The 17,776-nt window shown below is 43.5% G+C and overlaps 2 protein-coding genes across 5 annotated transcripts in view; both read right to left on the bottom strand.

Moving 5' to 3' along the window:
- Positions 1 to 2,854, bottom strand: part of Tom1 (target of myb1 membrane trafficking protein) — a 33,473-nt gene extending 30,619 nt beyond the window's left edge. The window contains exon 1 of the mRNA XM_041663692.1: positions 2,721 to 2,854. Within this exon, the coding sequence (XP_041519626.1) occupies positions 2,721 to 2,772 (52 nt within the window). The 5' untranslated portion in view covers positions 2,773 to 2,854. The remainder of the gene's footprint in view (positions 1 to 2,720) is intronic.
- Positions 2,855 to 4,334: 1,480 nt separating this feature from the next.
- The window catches only part of Hmgxb4 (HMG-box containing 4), a 55,473-nt gene continuing 42,031 nt past the window's right edge, over positions 4,335 to 17,776 (bottom strand). For all 4 annotated transcript variants that reach the window (XM_041663507.1, XM_041663508.1, XM_041663509.1 and 1 more), the window contains 6 exons: positions 15,762 to 15,843; positions 13,844 to 13,908; positions 12,421 to 12,526; positions 10,943 to 11,112; positions 6,632 to 6,754; positions 4,335 to 6,255 (listed from right to left, as the gene is read on the bottom strand). In XM_041663507.1, coding sequence (XP_041519441.1) covers positions 6,211 to 6,255; positions 6,632 to 6,754; positions 10,943 to 11,112; positions 12,421 to 12,526; positions 13,844 to 13,908; positions 15,762 to 15,843 — 591 coding nt within the window. In that variant the 3' untranslated portion in view covers positions 4,335 to 6,210. The remainder of the gene's footprint in view (positions 6,256 to 6,631; positions 6,755 to 10,942; positions 11,113 to 12,420; positions 12,527 to 13,843; positions 13,909 to 15,761; positions 15,844 to 17,776) is intronic.

The raw sequence follows: 17,776 nt of genomic DNA, 5'->3' as shown, positions 1-17,776 counted from the left end.
ACAAACCAAAGCTCCCAGAAAAGCTCCACAGGCTGAATGTCTACAACTCTGTGGTTGTGGAGAGTGGAAATGTTGCAGATCTCGAGACCAATTAATAAAAAACTGTGTCCACCAACCCAAGAGTCATCAGCTAGCACCTGAGACGTGCAGCATAGATTTCTGTGCTTTGAGGTAACTTAATTGCCTGATTTCTGGCTTGCTTTGTTCTGCAGTGACAAAAAAAAATATCATGAAACCATTTCCCACATTGGAACATGTTATTTGGGGTGACATGAATCTGTGTTCCTGGGTCACAGCAATTCATATTTGGCTCAGGGATAAACTATCTCTGATTTCCCTTGAGGTGAGAGCTGTGTTGTGCTTCTGGGAAGCACAGGGACAAGAGAAAAAAAGAGCAGAGATTGGAGCAGGAGTTAGGAAAGGCCTCGGGGAGGAGGTGATGGTGCCCGTGTTCTAAGGGATGAGCCCAGCTCACACAGAAACAGACCAGCAAACATCAAGGTGTCTGTGAATTGTGAGGCCAGTAAGGTCCTGATTAGCACCATTTAGTGACGCCGTCCTCTTATGCTGACCATACAAGACTCTCCTTTCAGGGCATGAGGTCAGACCCGAGAAGACACCGTTTTACTCCTGTAGCAAGGAGGTGCCTAGATTACAGGAATATAAGCAGCTAACACCTGGCTGCCGATCATCACGGCCAGCCAGGCCCACTGTACAGGTGCAAGGTCCTTAATACTTGTAAGCTGGTGGGGGAGGACTGCTTAAGTTCATAAATTACAGGCCAACCTGGGCAATACTAAGACTGTCTCAGACAGACAGACAGACAGACAGGCAGACACACACACACACACTTTCAATCTCCAGTACTTCTGTCTACATATGGATGAGTACAGCACACTGATATTGCTATTCAAAATAGGGTACTCTATGTAGTCCAGGCTGAACTTGAACTCAAAATATTCCTGCTTCAGCCTCCTGAGTGCTGGGATTATAGGCCTGCTCCACCACACCTGGCTTTTACAGCCTCTTCAGTAGACCCAGAAGGTCTGTTTCAGTCGTGTTATCAATTCACTGGACTTTTGGGTCTCAGTCATCACCATTTTCCCTTTTTAGAACTCAGTTCCTCCCCTCAGTAACAGGACTGTGCAGATTGGTAGTTTTGTTTTGATACAGGGTCTTACTCTGAAGCTCATACTGCCCTGAAACTAGTCCAGATAGCCTGGGATTTGGTGGCAATCTTCCTGTCTTAGTTTCCCAAGTGCTAGGATTACAGGTGTGAGCCACTGCTTCTGGTGGGAGGTTCTAAAATTCGTGGTCTCCCAGCCAACTGCAAAAAAGCACTACTGGTAATCCCACAGCTGCCAACCTGAATCTCGGATGGGTCCAGCCTATTCTGACATGAACCCCAAGGCAGAGAGAGCCCAGCAGTGATATTTATTTAGTCAGTGCGCTGAGGTACTGATGTAGCAGCATTCTGCCTGTCCAGAAGTATTTCTTCCCCAAGGAAGGCAAACTTTCAGGGCAGGAAGAGATGTTGAGTTCTGAACAACTTTAAGCATACTGAGCCCAAATAAGCTTCTCCAGAAAGTCTCAGGACTTTGTGGCTGGCTTTTCAGACCAGACTAATTTGCTGTGAAGAGGGCTGCCTTCTCTTTCCAGGTCCCAAACAAGGACTCACAATGGGGCTTTTGTGAAGCACCTGGGTTTCGGACACTAGCAGTCTCCTGCAGAGAACTGACGAGAACCTCAAAAGAGCCACTAATTGCCGCAGTGGCGGTTACAACACAGAGCTGAGCTAACGACTTCGGGGAAGCCTTGGCTGCCAAGGCAGGAAGAATGCAAAGAATGATTTAACTAAAAGATCCAGTCTTCCCAGTCTGGATTCAAGGCGAAACGCCACCAAAATTTCACAATGCTGTCGGGATCCTTCAGGCATAAAGTGTGTGTGTGTGTGTGTGTGTGTGTGTGTGTGTGTGTATGTGTGTGTGGTCACATCCAGACCACCCATCTCAGGGGAAACGTCGCCGCCTGCCCTCCGCCCGAGAGTAAGTGCTGGATGTCGGCACCTTCCGACGGGCTTCAGCCCCACGAGGAGGTATAGTGGCAATGACAAGCGTCAGTCATGTGTCAGCAGCATCCTCAGTGCCTCGCGCTTATTAATGTATTTAATGATCAAACAAGTCGAGGAAGGCCGGGCCACCGTCCCTTTACTACAGGCGAGGAACACCACTGGGGCGACGTCACACAAGTCTCCCGACCGCGAGGACAGAGGCGCGGTCGAGCCCAGACACCTCGACGTGCCGGAACGTGAGGGGCCGGCGACGCGGCGAATGACCTGAGCGCGGTCAACCCGGGAGGGGCCCTCAGCTTGCGCGAGCCCGGCGGCAGCGCGGCCCAACGCCTGCTCACCACAGCAGTCCCTTTAACCCAAACTTTCTCCCTCTACTCTGGACCCCAGCACACACGCATTGGCTGAGGCACATCCGCTTGGACCCGCCTTCTCCTCCTACCTACTGGTCACCCCCAGCATCAATCCCCATACGGGCCTTACGATTGGCCCGTGACCTTGTCAATCAGGTGAAACATAGGAGGCGGAGCCAAGAGCGCCGCGCCAGCCTCGCCGCCCTCCTTCCAGCCCTGACTGGGGACTCCGACAGGTCCCAGGGCCGAGGCCAGAACGGCACACAGGGGCGGGACTGCGCGCGGCTCCCGGGACTCACCGATGCGCTGTCCCACCGGAGAGCTGAACGGGTTTCCCAGGAGAAAGTCCATTGCCGCGGCTACGGCTGCCACCAGCTCCCAGAATCAGGTGACAGCAACCGCCGGCGCCGCCGACCCGTCACGTGACCCGCTGGCCGACCCGCAGGGCGGGGGCTCTGGAGCACAGCCACGAGGCCCCGCCCCCTAAGCCACGCCCCTGGAAGCCTTCACATCTGGCTACTGGGTCTCTCGCCAGGGAAATACTTGGGTCAGGTTACACAGGCCCAAGTTCAGCTCCTATCGTGTCTCCCTGCTCCAAGAGCCGCCCTGTGTGTACCCAAGAGAAGGCAAGTGCCTGGGTTTGTGCTTCTTTGAGACAGAGAATGAACTTGGTCTACAAACCACCTCACCGGCCTCTGTTCTTACTTGGCAAATGGGAAAAGTGCTTTTTCTGCATTTGTTCCCCTGCATTGTAAAGGGGGACAATATTCATAATGCTTTGAGAGCATTAAAATCAATAACATGCCGGTGTTATTTCTTCCTTGATGTATCCTTATAAAACAAATTTTAAATTACATTACTCTTTACTGTGTGTGTGTCAGCATCCGTGAATCATCTCACTCCTCATCCCCCCGCCCCCGTTTCTTTGGAGTCAATCCTGCCTCCTGAGTGCCATTATTAAGGCGTGTACCACCTCGGTCCAGCTTCATCCATTTTTTGGCAATGCTGGGCTCATGCCTTTAATATTAGTTTTATTTTGCTACTTAGAATTTTTAACATCTTGAATTTCCACAAACTTTTTTTTAACCATGAAAGGTCAAATTTCCATATATTCAATGCTCATAATATTACCAAACATTCACTTTAGGCAGGCAGGCTTTAGACTCAGAGACAGGGAGGTGATTTCACTTAAAAAAAAAAAAAAAAAAAAGACAAGACTCTGGAAGCTCCTGATACCATAAACTGTATGTTTTCAGCACATGATTTTCATGTAACCCTTACAAAAGACTGATGATACTTAATTTAGGCCAATACCATAATGTACATGGTTTTATTTGCCAAGCATCAGAGCCACAATGATCAGATTCTCTAGTTTTACAATATGCAAGTGATATTTGGGACCCCGAGACCCATGATAGGTAGGAATATGAAGACTTGACCTCTATTTCAGGTTTTGGTTTAAAATTCTTTAATTTTAATTATGTACATGGTGGTATCTCTGTGTGGGTATATGTACTTGTGTGCTAGTGCCTAAAGAGGCTATAGAGGGTGCCTGATACTCTGGAGCTGGGATCCAACTTGGGTCCTTTGCAAGAACAGGAAGTATTCTTTTTTTTTTTTTTTTTTTTTTTTTGGTTTTTCGAGACAGGGTTTCTCTGTGGCTTTGGAGCCTGTCCTGGCACTAGCTCTTGTAGACCAGGCTGGTCTCGAACTCACAGAGATCCGCCTGCCTCTGCCTCCCGAGTGCTGGGATTAAAGGCGTGCGCCACCACTGCCCGGCCAACAGGAAGTATTCTTAACTGCTGAACCATCTCTCCAGTCCCCATCCAATTTTTTAAAAAAAATTACGGTAGAATAGAGTGAATGACATGTTTTACAATTTTATAGCAACTATAATTAACCCAATTAGGGAAAAGACAGCTAAGACTGGACTACAAATATTAAAAATGAGATCTTTAATATAAGTACAAAATTTTGTTTCTTTATACAACTGCAGTATGATTTGCATCAAACCACTAGGATTTATTTAAAAAACAAAATAAAACAATGATATAAAAACAGCAAGAGGGCCTGAATCCAAAGTTTTTCCTCTAATAGTACCAAATACCACAAGTTACAGATTATTATACAAATGTGTACAAATCTTTAATACAAATACAGTAGGGCTAGGCTCCAGAGGAAAACAAACATGCAAAGGCCGGTTCTCACCAGTTCATTGCTGTCTTCTGTAGCAGTGACAATGGAGGACTGACTGGCTGCATCCTGGACCATGTGTCTTCTTGGCCTCTCCTTCACACCATTTCTCAAAGGAAACTTCTGCAGGTTCAAATGAGGTTCTGACCTGTTAACTCAAATTTAAATTTCTGTTCTTCTTGATTTCAGTTCCTGCATATTCCTGTTTCTTTCTCCACTTGCCAGATTAAATCTCAAAACTGTTCAGAGCCGAAAAAGGGAACGAACGTCCAGAACACCTGTGAGACTCTCAGCTGTGAAGCAGAGCGAGGCTATGGGAAGGAACTAAACAGGATGGCAGCTGGCTACATGGTCCAAGCGTTTACTGTTATGCTGCCCTGTTCCATGTAGGCCAGAGGAAGAAAGCATGGCTACCTCAGCACGGTTTTGGAAGGGCATCTCACACCAAGTTTCCAAACAACCCTGGAGTGCTCAACTATCTTCTAATGGGGAAGCAGATCCGGTGCTTTGGGAATAAGGACAGTTGGGAACTGTGACATTCCTATTTCACTTTCCTAACATTATCGAGGGCCATGAAGCTCCTTTTTGAATCATAACACCTTAACATATGGATGACCTGGAGCTTTTAGGCAGACACGAAAAAATGACAAGTCTGTGTGCTCCACATGCTACTGCTGGTGGAGGCTTGTTATTAAATTATATATACAGAAATTTACAGGATAAATTAAAATCTAAAAATTCTAAATAGTTAAATACACATAATTAAAATATAGGCTCACACACAGTTATACAGATATAACCAACTGAGAACCAATGACTCCTTTGTGATCCACATCTGTGTGGGATGCAGAGCACAATCTGCCTGCCAGGGGAACCAGAGCTGAACCAAGAAGCTGCAGATCCAGCTTTGGTTTTTATAGATCATGCTTTCTTGGCCAGCCATAGCAGGTTCCACAGGTGGTACCAACAGTTTTGGCCTCTCCAAAGTATTTCTCTGCTGCCAAGAATCATATGACTGCAGTACCAACAGTTACAATAAAACTGGAGACACAGATACCTGCTTAGTAGGAATTGGAATGAGTCCCCTATCAGTCCAACTAAGCCATCTATCTCCAACTCTCCCGGGTCACTTTGAGTCAAACAGTTTGTAGTCAGCTGGCATCCTCCCATAATCTTTACTATATTTCCAACTATAAGACAGGTAAGGCAAATGGTCAGTGATGGGTCTGGAGGTACAAGCAAGCTTGGAAAAAAAAATCACATTTTAGCTGTCTATAATGAGATACACATGGCACCCAGAATAAGCCCCTATTCCCCAAATTACACTGATTTTTAAGGCAGATATTTTTCACACAAGAAATAACCCCAAGTCCACATTCATGCCAAAGTCCTTTTTAGCTGAATCCTTACCATTTCATAAAATTATTAAAAGCAAAGTAGTTATAATCCTATGTATATATTGTACATTATATATATGTATATATAGATATAAAAATTTAAAACCTACACCCAGAGATCAGTGGAGGATCTGGAACAGTCATATATACATAAACTAGTAAAGGGGTAGACAGGTTTTTGTCCCAGGCATCTTGAAGGTCACAGTCCAGGCATGATGTATGCAATGTTGTCCAGCGTGTTTGACTGCAAAAAGGAGAAAGGGCTCAATTGCGGCACGCCTCAGTGCGGTCCCTGAGACATGTTATGTGCAGGGAGAGAGGGAAAGTGGGCTAGGTGGCTGCTGTCAGCTGTGCCAGAAGCTTCTTTGCTTAGGCCTCACCTTAGACCCAGCAGCAGGAAGAAGTCCCGCTGCTGCCTTTTGAGTTGGAGCCCCTAGACTACACTGCTTCTCTCTAAAGTACTGCTGTGGAAAGGGCAGGTTCTGAGGGACAATGATATGTGACAGATGGGCCACGTGACACCAAGCCTCAGGAGCAGTGCTGGTGTGCTCATTAAGGAGGGTTTTTGGCTCCAAAAGGCCCCAGTCTTAAATAGTTAAGGAAAACAACCATAAACTCACCAAGACCTGTTTGGGACAGCCATTCAATTCAGGTAGTTGTGTGGTCAGGCATGCCAAAGGGCCAAGAGCACAGATAATGGAATCCAGGAGCACTGACAAGCTGCCGGACACTGCTACCATGCCCTGCAAGAAAAGCAGATGGCAACTGAGTTGCACCTTAGTTGCTCTTCCTGTTCAACTCTTGTAAGGTCTTGTTCCTCTTTTCGACCTTCCTGATAAAACACAGCAACAAAAAGCACTGTGGGTAGTCAGCAGAGGATCTGTGAGAGGCTGGACCCACAGGCTACTGGAATTCTCTCCCATGCAATCAATAACTGCTAAGTTTCTGTTGCTTTACTACATTGCTACTGTAGCTTCTCTCCTCAGTGCTGGTCTCTTCACTCACAACCTAAAACAAATTTTCTCTGAAGGTCAAGTAAAAACTACCAGCCCCGCCCTGAAAAAAAAAAAAAGCCTACTTAAAAACCCTCTGCAGTCCTAGAACAGGAAACTACAAATACTTCTATGTATTTGGCTTGGATGCCTGCCTTCTCTTCCCACCTCAACAGTAAGTAGGAAGATTCTTCTAAAGGTCTGCTTAAAATAGGCTGGAGCCTAAAGCCTCAATGGCCCTTCTTCCATCTTCCTCCCCCTTCCCAAGGGGAAGAACCAGGCACCTGCTGTCTTCAGTTCATGTCTCTCCAGCTATCCACCCCACCCTCTTTCACCAGGCCTTTGACTCCCATAACCCAGCACAATGCTTCCTTTCTCTCCTTTGGAGACAGAGACTCACTTTTTAGCTCAGGCTGGCCCAGAACTCAAGTTTTTTTTTTTTCTAAACTATATTTATTTTCCTTTTAAGCATATTGGTGTTTTGCCTATATTATGTCTGTGTGAGGGTGTCAGATCTTGGAGTTATAGAAAATTGTGAGGTGCCACGTGGGTGCTGATAATTGAACACAGGTCCTATGGAAGAGCAGTCTATGCTCTTAACCACCGAGCCATCCCTCTAGGCCCCACAGCAATCTTGCTGACTCAGAAGAACCACAGTTCCATGCAGCACCAATGCCTAGGTGACATTGTTCTTTCTGTCACAATAGTACAGGAGAGCAACATGAGGAGGGGAAGGCCAGGTAGGCACTATTTTTGGTATTAAGAGTTGTATAAAATTGTGATAAGGCTCAGGTATTTAATACTTACACTAATGAACGATATAAATCAATGCTCCTGAAAGTGTGGTATGCAATTTCAGGTGGCATACATATGGACTTTAACTATTTTAATAGTTACTTGGGTTCTCAGCACCCATATGGTAGCTCACAACAATTCTAGCTCCAGCTTCAGGGGAGTGGAATCCTCTTGGCCTCCATGGTCACTGCACACTTGGATCTTAATTACACTCACACACATACACCTTTGGGAAACCAAATGAGTGCTAATGGACTTTGAGTTTCTTTTCTTTTTAAAATATTTATTTATCACATATATATTATATTTATCATAAAATAAATATTATATATATAGTGTTCTGACTGTATGTATGCCTGAAGGCCAGAAGAGGGCACAAGATCTCATTTTGGATAGTTGTGAACCACCATATAGTTGGTGAAATGGAACTCAGGACCTCCAGAAGAGCAGTCAGTATTTTTAACCGCTGAGCCATCTCTCCAGCCCCAGGCTTTGTTTCTTTCTGGGGTAATGATAATGTTTTAGCGATAGTGAAGGACCCAAAACTCTGAAGAGTATTGTCAGTAAATCCTGCACTGTAAAAGGTGAACTTTTGGCATGTGAATCATATTTTTATTAAGGCTGTTACAAATGATAAGCGAACAACAGAATCTATAAACTCTTTCTGGTTATGGTAACCATTCCTTATCTGCAGTTTCCCTTTCCATGGCTGTAGTTACGGAGGTTTTTTGGATGTTTCTTTTGCAGACAATGTTATGTTATGTACTGCAGGCTGGCTTCAAATTTGTCATCCTCCTGCCTTAGCCTCCCAATTTCTGGGGTTACAGGCATGCCCACCACTCAGCCTCAATTCCCAATTCTAAACTGCATTCATGCTGTTGGAATGGCATGATATAAGCTCAGTCCTATGTGGACTGTGAGCTAACTGTATTTAGCACGTTGATGCTGAATGATATCAGATTAATCACTGTACACAGGGGTAAGTGCTAGCTGTGGGTTTGGGCATGTAGCTGGGTGTCTGTTGCCTGTGGTGTAGGCACAAACTCTCAAAACAGCTCTTCACACATGTGTGCATGTTTCTGACTGTTTATTACATAAAATTACCTTCCAATTAGATTTGTAGTAAGCATCCTAAGACAGTCAACAGACATTTAGGTTTTCTACTCTGTAAATTCTTGGAATAATCTCACAGAACTCAAAAATATTATTTGCCAGGTGGGTGATGGTGGCCCACGCCTTTAATCCCAGCACTCAAGAAGCAGAGACAGGTCGATCTCTAAGTTCAAGGCCAGCCTGGTGTACAGTGTAAGTACCAGGACAGTTTGGCTGTTACAAAGAAAAACCCTGTCTTAGAAAACATTTCCAAACAAAAAGTATTTTGGAAAATTTGGACAATGAATGGTGCTTAAGACCGTTTTACTCTCAACTTTTTAGAAAATATAATAGTTAAATGTGAAAATTCAATAATGATAAATTTTATTGGAAATATTTTTTTACCTACTTGGGTATTTGAGCATGTATGAGAAGGCCCATATTCTTTCACTACCTGTTGAATTTTTAGAAACTAGCCAAAGAACTCAGATATAGATTCAACTCCTGGAGCTTTGAATGATAATTTAACATTTGCATAAAAACTAGTCATTAGCTTTTATATTTCTGCACTGCTGTTATTCCAGCCCCTTTCTCTTTTTTCATTTTTTGAGACAAGGTCTCTCTATGTAGCTCTGGGTGTCCTGGAACTCACTGTGTACAGCAGACTGGCTTCAAATTCACAGGAATCTGCATGTCTCTGCCTCCTGAGTTCTGGGATTAAAGGTGAGTGCACAGCTCCTTTCATTCTTTTGAGATTGTAATATAATTACATCATTTCCCCCTTTCCTTTCCTTCCACCAAACCCTCCCACATTCCCCTCTTTGCTCTTTTATCATTAACTGTTGTTACACATGTGCGGATGTCATGTGTGTATTTTTCTCCAAAACACATAAATACAACCTGCACAGCCTCTACAATGTTACTTGGATATATGCTTTCAGGCTGACCATTTGGTATTGGATAATCAATTGGTGTGCTCTTCCCCGGGGAAGACTATTTATTCTGCTCTCAGCATTCCTTACCTGCCTGTAGGTCTTTGTATAAGGTCGAGCCCTGTGAACTTTTTCCTAGGACCCTTTCTTTCTCATGCTATAACTTCTTATTATCTTCCTGCTTCTGGCTCCTGAATACTGGGATTTTCAGAGCATGATGGGAACTCTTCTTATCCCTGTATAATCTTGTCTGATCATTCAGAATTGCAGAAACTGCATTAAAACAATCCCAGCTCTTAGAAGGTACCAGGGTGTCCACTATTTTTTCCACTGCATTTTAATTCACTTGGGCTCATTTTTTTGAGACAGGATTTCAGTCTGTGGTCTAGGGTGATCTTGAACTTGCAACAATTCTCCTGCTTCAGCCTCCCAAATTCTGGGATTATTAGGCTGTGCTGCCATGTGTGGCTTCCACTTAATTTTTTAAAAGAAATTATTTTATATGTATGGGTGTTTTACCCATATGTATGTCTATGCACCACATGCATACAGTGTCTAAGGAGGCCAGAAGAGGGCTCAAGATTTCCCAGAACTAGAGTTGTAAGCAGTTGTGAGATACTTGTGGGTGCTGGGATTTGAATCCTGGTCTTTGGAAAGAGCAACCAGTGTTCTTAACTACAGAGACATCTCTCCAGTTCTTCCACTGAACTTTTCAGAGCCGGGCGGTGGTGGCGCACGCCTTTAATCCCAGCACAGAGGCGGAGGCAGGCAGATCTCTGTGAGTTCGAGGCCAGCCTGGTCTACAAGAGCTAGTTCCAGGACAGGAACCAAAAGCTACAGAGAAACCCTGTCTCGAAAAATCCAAAAAAAAAAAAAAAAAAAAAAAAAAAAGACTAAAACCCAGCTACAGGGTATCTTGACTTCTCTTAGTGCTGTTTATAAAGAATGGTATAATGATATAACTCTGAGAGCCAACAGTCAGACTCTGAATCTTTAGACAGCTTTTCACTATACCATAGGTACTTGACACAGTTTTGCATAAAGTAGTTGTTCACTAAATGAACAAATGGATCTAAATGACATAGGACACAGGAATCCTGCTAGTGAGTACTGTGCTTACCTCTGTCTCCTGCAGGCGGTGTCCAATGAGGCTGAGGGACTCTCCCAACAACTGGAGATGAGCAGCAACATCAATGGGCTCTGTTTCAGGGGCTTTGGCTGGTGAGGCTGGCAAAAGCATTGTGGTGGGTGGGGACTTCTTTTGGGGTGACAGTACTCCCACAGAAGAAGCTGAGAACAGAGGGATAAAAATTTGTCTATTGCCTTCAACATCACACACAAAAAAAAAAATATGATAATTTTCTGCCTTAAAAAACTATACCAGATGGAAGCCGAAGATGGCTCAGAGGTTAAGAGCATTGGCTACTCTTCTAGATGTCCTGAGTTCAATTTCCAGCAGCCACATGGTGGCTCACAACCATCTATAATGAGAGCCGATGCCCTCTTCTGGTGTGCTGGCATGCATGCAGACAGCAGTGTATACATAATAAATAAATATTAAAAAAAAAAAACAAACTATACAAAGCATTAATTAACTTATGTTTGTGAGCTAAAATTAGCTTGACTTCTTTTGTTTGTTTGTTTCAAGACAGGGTTTCACTGTGCAGCTTTGGAGCCTGTCCTGGAACTCGCACAGCAGGTCAAAATGGTCTTTTTTTTTTTGGTTTTTTTTTTTGAGACAGGGTTCCTCTGTAGTTTTGGGGCCTGTCCTGGAACTAGCTCTTGTAGACCAGGCTGGCCTCGAACTCCCAGAGATCCGCACGCCTCTGCCTCCCAAGTGCTGGGATTTCAGAACGTCTTAAACTCACAGAGATCCACCTGCTTCTGCCTCCCAGTGCTGGGATTAAAGGCGTGCACTACCACTGTCTGGCTACTTGGTTAGTTTTGTGCGATCCTTGAGATAAGAATAGTTTTGTTTAAAAATGTTTTATTTACATTTTATTTTATGTGTATGGAGTGTTTGCCTAACATGGAGGTCTATGTACCTACATGTGTGCAGTGCCCAGAGGTCAGAAGAGGAACTGGAGTTATAGTCAGCTGTGAGCAAGGTTGAGGCTGGGGTTTGAACCCTAGTCCTTTGCAAGAGTAGCTAGTGCTTTTAACTGCTGAACCACCTCTCCAGCCCCTAGTTGCATACATTTAAAGCGTTGCAAGAAAAACAAGCAAATAAACAAACAAAACTGCAGGTATGACTGGGAATGCATTCAGACCCTTTATATTTTTTTAAAGACAGGGTTTCAGTGTGGTCCAGACTAGTCTACAATTTGCTATGTAGCTCAGGCTATAGCTTTGAATTTGTCACTCTCCTGCTTGCTGGATTACATGCAGGCAGAAGGCCCCTGCCCTGACTTACTTTCTGGGTCTTTACAGCAAAGTCTCTGACTTCTTACAGTTTCTAAATTTATACTTCTTTTATGCAGCCTGTCAAGGCTTACTTCTATTATAAGCTGTTTGCTCTCCCAACTTCCTAGCAAAGAAGCAGAATTCACAGGGCATTAGAGAAAATCCGTTCAAAGCAGAAGAGAGAAGTGACTGTACCTCTGACTTTCCCGGAACCTTCCGCACTGGACACTTTTCTCTTCACAGTCGTGGCTTCGGCTTTGTTCTGTTTGTGCTGCAGATATTGAGCCTTTTGCTTCCAGATCTGCAACAGATTAGCCACACAAAATTTAAAAAGAAAGGCAAAAGAGGAAGCAGAAAGGGAGCAAAAAGCTGGGAGAAGTTGGAGAGAGAACAGTAACTTAGGATCTTAGGTCACTCAAGTGGGTTCAAGCTGATAAGTCAGTATCTTAAATGCAGGCCTCTAAACATCCACTCTGTAGCGCTAAGCAGCAAGTGGCAGTACCGTTAGAATACTCTAAGGTTAAACGCAGGTCACAGCAAACACCTGGCTCAGTATAATGACCACGTGGCTAACCACTTCCTCTAACCTGCCTGGCAGTGGAAAACAGCAAGCTATCAAGAATAATCTGGGTGGAAAAGAGCTGTATCATCTAAAAAAGTCATTCTTTAAAGGAAGAATTGCAATTCTAGCTCCCACACTACCTTTGTACCAAAGACGGGATGCAACTACAAGTGATTTAGATGTGCTATCATTGTCTTAGTGGCTCTTTTATTTTCCTTTAAAAGAAAAAAACCAGACTTGTTGTATAGCCCAAGCTGGCTTTGAACCCACAACTTTCATGCTAAGTGCTGAGATTACAGGCATGAGCCACCATACCCAGAAGTCTTATTAGCTTCTTGATAAGAGAATACATTGCTAATGGCTAATGAGAATGGAGTCCCAGAATCTGGCTAAGGGAATCCCATGCTTTTCTTATTTAGAGGGTGAGGATCCTCAGTCCCAAGACCATGGCCAATTGGCATTTGCAGTAGGGTGCTGTGACTTTAGATTTTTTAAAAATATTTTTATCAACTTTTTGTTTTACTTAAACATGGTTTTTGGGGAAAAGTAGACAGCAGTAGAAAAAGCCTGACTCAACAGTGACCATGTCCTCTGCTAGCCCCTTCTATGGCTTCTTTCTCTCTATTCTCAGTGTTGTGTTGCAATGGGATGCTTCTGTACATTGTAAATATGTATTGTTCCCATTGGTAAATAATAAAAGCTGTTTGACCAATAGCCAGGCAAGGTAGGGTTAGGTTGAACAATCAAACTGAAGACATGGATGAGGAGGGGCAGAGTGGAGAAAGAGGTGAGCAGCACCCAAGAATCAACATGACAGCAGACCAGTAAAAGCCAAGGCCACGCGGCAATATACATAGGTTAAGAGAAATGGGTTAATTTAAATGTAAGTGCTAGTTAGTGATAAGCCTGAACTACAGGCCAAAGAGTTTGTAATTAATATAAGTTTCTGTGTGATTATTTGGGACCGTGCAGTCAGGAAATGAAAGTACCACCTCCATTTACATTGTGTGGCTGGCAGGCAAAATCAATGAAAACTAGGCAAGAAAACAGACTTACCAGTTTGTCTTTTTCTGGCAACTGCTTCCATACTTCGGCCAGTTTTTTACTAAGTTCCCCAAAATCTGATACAAAAGAGTTAAAACAAAACAAAACAAACAAACAAAAAAAAGCACTGTAAGAAAACAGAAGATTGGGGAAGTAGAAACTGGAAAAGGGTTTGGTGGAGCAGAGTTCTTTTTCTTTTTTCCCCCAAAGACAGGATTTCTCTGTGTAGTCCTCTGTGTAGTTCCATCCTGGAACTCATTTTGTGGACCAGGCTGACCTCAAATTCAGAGACCCTCCTGCCCCTGCTTCCCAAGAGCTGGGATTAAAGGTGTGCTCCACCATGCCTGGCAATGTCTACTTTTCCACAGCACCTTTGTGGCGTGGACAACCACTTTATATATAAGCCCAATGAGACAGAGACATAACATGACTTGTGTAAGGTCAGGGTAGTGTCTGCTCACCTCACTAAGTGCTAACATAGAGACAAGCACCAACACTACAAAATACATGCAAGGGAGCTCAAGGCCTACACTCTTGGAAATAAAAAGCATATTTTGCATACTTATGTGCATTGATGCATTGGGTTTTTTTTGTTGTTGTTGTTTGTTTCTTTTGAGACAAGACCTTGCTATAACTGCCCAGGTTGGTCTGAAACCTGTGATCTTTTTAGATTAGCCCCCTCTCCCCCAAACCCAGGGATTTCAGACATGGGCCTGGATCCTATATCTGTTTAATTTATACCTTAAAAAAAAGGGAGGGGGGTTTCCTGGGCGGTGGTGACACAAGCCTTTAATCCCAGCACTCAGGAGGCAGAGGCAGGTGGATCTCTGTGAGTTTGAGGCCAGCCTGGTCTACAAGAGCTAGTTCCAGGACAGCCAGAGCTAAACAGAGAAACCCTGTCTCAAAAAAAAAAATAAAATAAAATAAAAATTAATCAATCAAACAAACAAAAAATAACCCCAAACAAAACAGAAAAAAAGAAAAAGAGCACTGACATGAAAAGTGTGTGCCACCACCACCCAGCACATTTCCCTCTTTCATTGGTTAGGAAATATACACTGGGACTATGGCTCTATGGACAGAGTGCTTGCCATATAACCACGAGGACCTGAATTTAGATTCCTCAGAACTCATGTAAAAACCAGGTGTAGCAGTGTACATAGAATCTCAGCACTGTAGAAACATGAGGAACTCTGGAGCCCACTACCCATATGGCCTAGCAGAATAGATGAGTTCTAGGTTAAGTGAGAGACCCTGCCTCAAAAACAAAGACGAGACCAATAAAATGGCTCTGAGGATAAAGGCACTCACCTCTAAGCTTGATGAACCTAAGTTTAATCATTGGGAGGGAAAACATGTCAGGGAGAACTGACTCCTACAAGTTGTCCTCTAACCTCCACTGTCATGCATACACACACACACACACACACACGCACACGCACACGCACACGCACACACACACACACGCACACACACCCCTCAATAAGAAGGATCTGGAGAGATGGCACTGCCTGTTCTTCCAGGTCCTGAGTTCAATTCCCAGCAAACCACATGGTGGCTCACAATCATCATGGAATCTGATGCCGTCTTCTGGAATGCAGGCATACATGCAGACAGAGCACTCATACATTAAAAATGAAGCGGAGGCATCTGAAGACCCCTGACATCATCAATCTCTGGAAACTCTTTTGTAGGCAGAGTGAGATAAAGTATTTGCAGACCTGAGGAATTACAATCTGTTTGAGACAGGGGCTTATTCTGTAGCACAGCCCCCCTCAGCCTCCTTGGGGTTGCAGGAACGAACAGCCCAAGCCCACTTAAATTTGTACTCTAATGCTGCATGATAAGCCAATTAATTAAATGCACTGATTCAGAGAGTAGAAAGTAAAAACAAAACAGAACAAAACCCAAAGCTTGGAAAGGTTCTTACCTATACCTGGATGGTCAGCCACAATGGTTATCCGGTACTCTTTACAGAACACCTGGTAGGCAGACATGTTCTTCTTTTTTGGCTAGTGCCACAAAGAAAACAGAATAGGGCAAAAGATGATTAGGACACAAGTAATATATTTTCTATATTCTTCAGCCCCAAGAGTTATATTCTATGATTTTTCAGAACAAAATCTGTATTCAAGTCAGTTCAGCAAGGTAAATACGAGATTCCTTCTCATATTTTATAACTCTCCAGTGAGGGTTATACTGTTGAATATTCTTACCTGGAAATGGACATTAAATATCTATCCAAATCTCCCATTTGTGGATGAAAAACAGCAAACAGAAACAGAGATTTGCTGAAGGTCACGACTGAGTGGGTAGTGTTAGCCCCATAAGGACTACTGTGCAGAGTGGCTACCATGGGTCAAAGAGACAGCAAAGATTCCTCACAGAAAATGGAGCAGTATCACCCTGTAAGGGTATCCTAATGAAGATGTTTTCAAAGTGTCTTTTCTCAACAAAATATCTCAAAAAAACAACCACTACCACAACAAAAAGCCAAACCAAAGAACAGGGAAAAAAAATACACAGATAAAACCCTCTCACTTTCTTTATCTAAATGTTTCAAAAGCTGATAATCCTAAGAGGTCTTTGTGTTCTTATATAGTTAGTATAAAGGATACAACCCAACAATACAAAGCCACTGGCAACTTGTTTGCCTTAAGAGTCTGATTTGGGGACTGCGCAGGTGGACAGCGCAGACTGATACCTCCACAGCCGGCAGGGACCTGCGCGGCAGCAGACACAGGCGGCAGAGACCTGCGCACAACACCGAGAGCAGATTACCCCACTACAATTAAATCAAAGAGGTAGGCCTTTGGTTGGCGAGGTCCCTGACAAAGGAGGAGCCGGGTCCTGTTCCTGAAGACCCTTCTGAGGGGTGAGAGGGATCTTGGCACCAGGCAGGAGCCAGGAAACAGAGCGTTTTGTAAGAGGAACAACTGGCCAGCAGGAAAACCTAATCTGGTTTTAAAAGACCCATTAGATAGCATCGATAGGAGGAGATGGGCAGGCACCAAGGCAAGAATTCACCCAATAATCTGAAAAACAACATGAAAACACTAGAACCCAATGATCTGACAACAGAAGACTTCAACACCGTAACACAGAAGTGGAAAAAATTGACTTCATGAAAGCAATAGAGTCCCTTAAACAACATGTGAAAAATGGCCTTATAGAAACGGATGAGAAGTATAACCAAAAGTTTGAAGAAATGAGTAAATACGTACATGATACCCGGAGAAACCAAGAAAATATGATCAAACAGGTAATGGAAACAGTTCAAGAATTGAAAACTGAAATGGAAGCAAGGAAGAAAACACAAACTGAGGATCAGCTGGATCTGGAAAATCTAGGTCAACAAGCAGAGCCTACAGAAACAAGCATAATCAATAGAATACAAGAAATAGAAGAAAGAATCTCAGATTCTGAGGACACCATAGAGAAAATAAACGCACTGATCAAAGAAAACAGCAAAGCCAAAAAATTCTCATCACAAAACATTCAGGAAATGTGGGACAAAATAAAAAAACCAAACCTAAGAATAATAGGAATAGAAGAAGGAGAAGAGTCACAGCTCAAAGGCCCACAAAATATTTTTAACAAAATTATGGAAGAAAACTTTCCCAACATAAAGAAAGATATTCCTTTGAATATTCAAGAAGCATACAGAACACCAAACAGACTGGATCAAAAAAAAAAAAAATCCCCTCGCCATATAATAATCAAAACACAAAATATACAGGTTAAAGAAAGAATATTAAGAGCTGCAAAGGAAAAAGGCCAAGTAACTTATAAAGGTAAACTGATCAGACTTACACCTGACTTCTCGATGGAAACCATGAAAGCCAGAAGGTCCTGGATAGAAGTACTGCAGAAGCTAAGAGACCATGGATGCAAACCCAAACTACTATACCCAGCCAAGCTATTGTTTACTATCAATGGAGAAAA

Source organism: Microtus oregoni, unplaced genomic scaffold (assembly GCF_018167655.1).
Source record: "Microtus oregoni isolate MIOR12 unplaced genomic scaffold, Mior012 000014F_ref0000157, whole genome shotgun sequence".
Lineage (NCBI taxonomy): Eukaryota > Metazoa > Chordata > Mammalia > Rodentia > Cricetidae > Microtus > Microtus oregoni.
The sequence above is the reverse complement of the archived record's forward strand: the minus strand, read 5'-3'. Positions and strand labels throughout refer to the sequence as shown.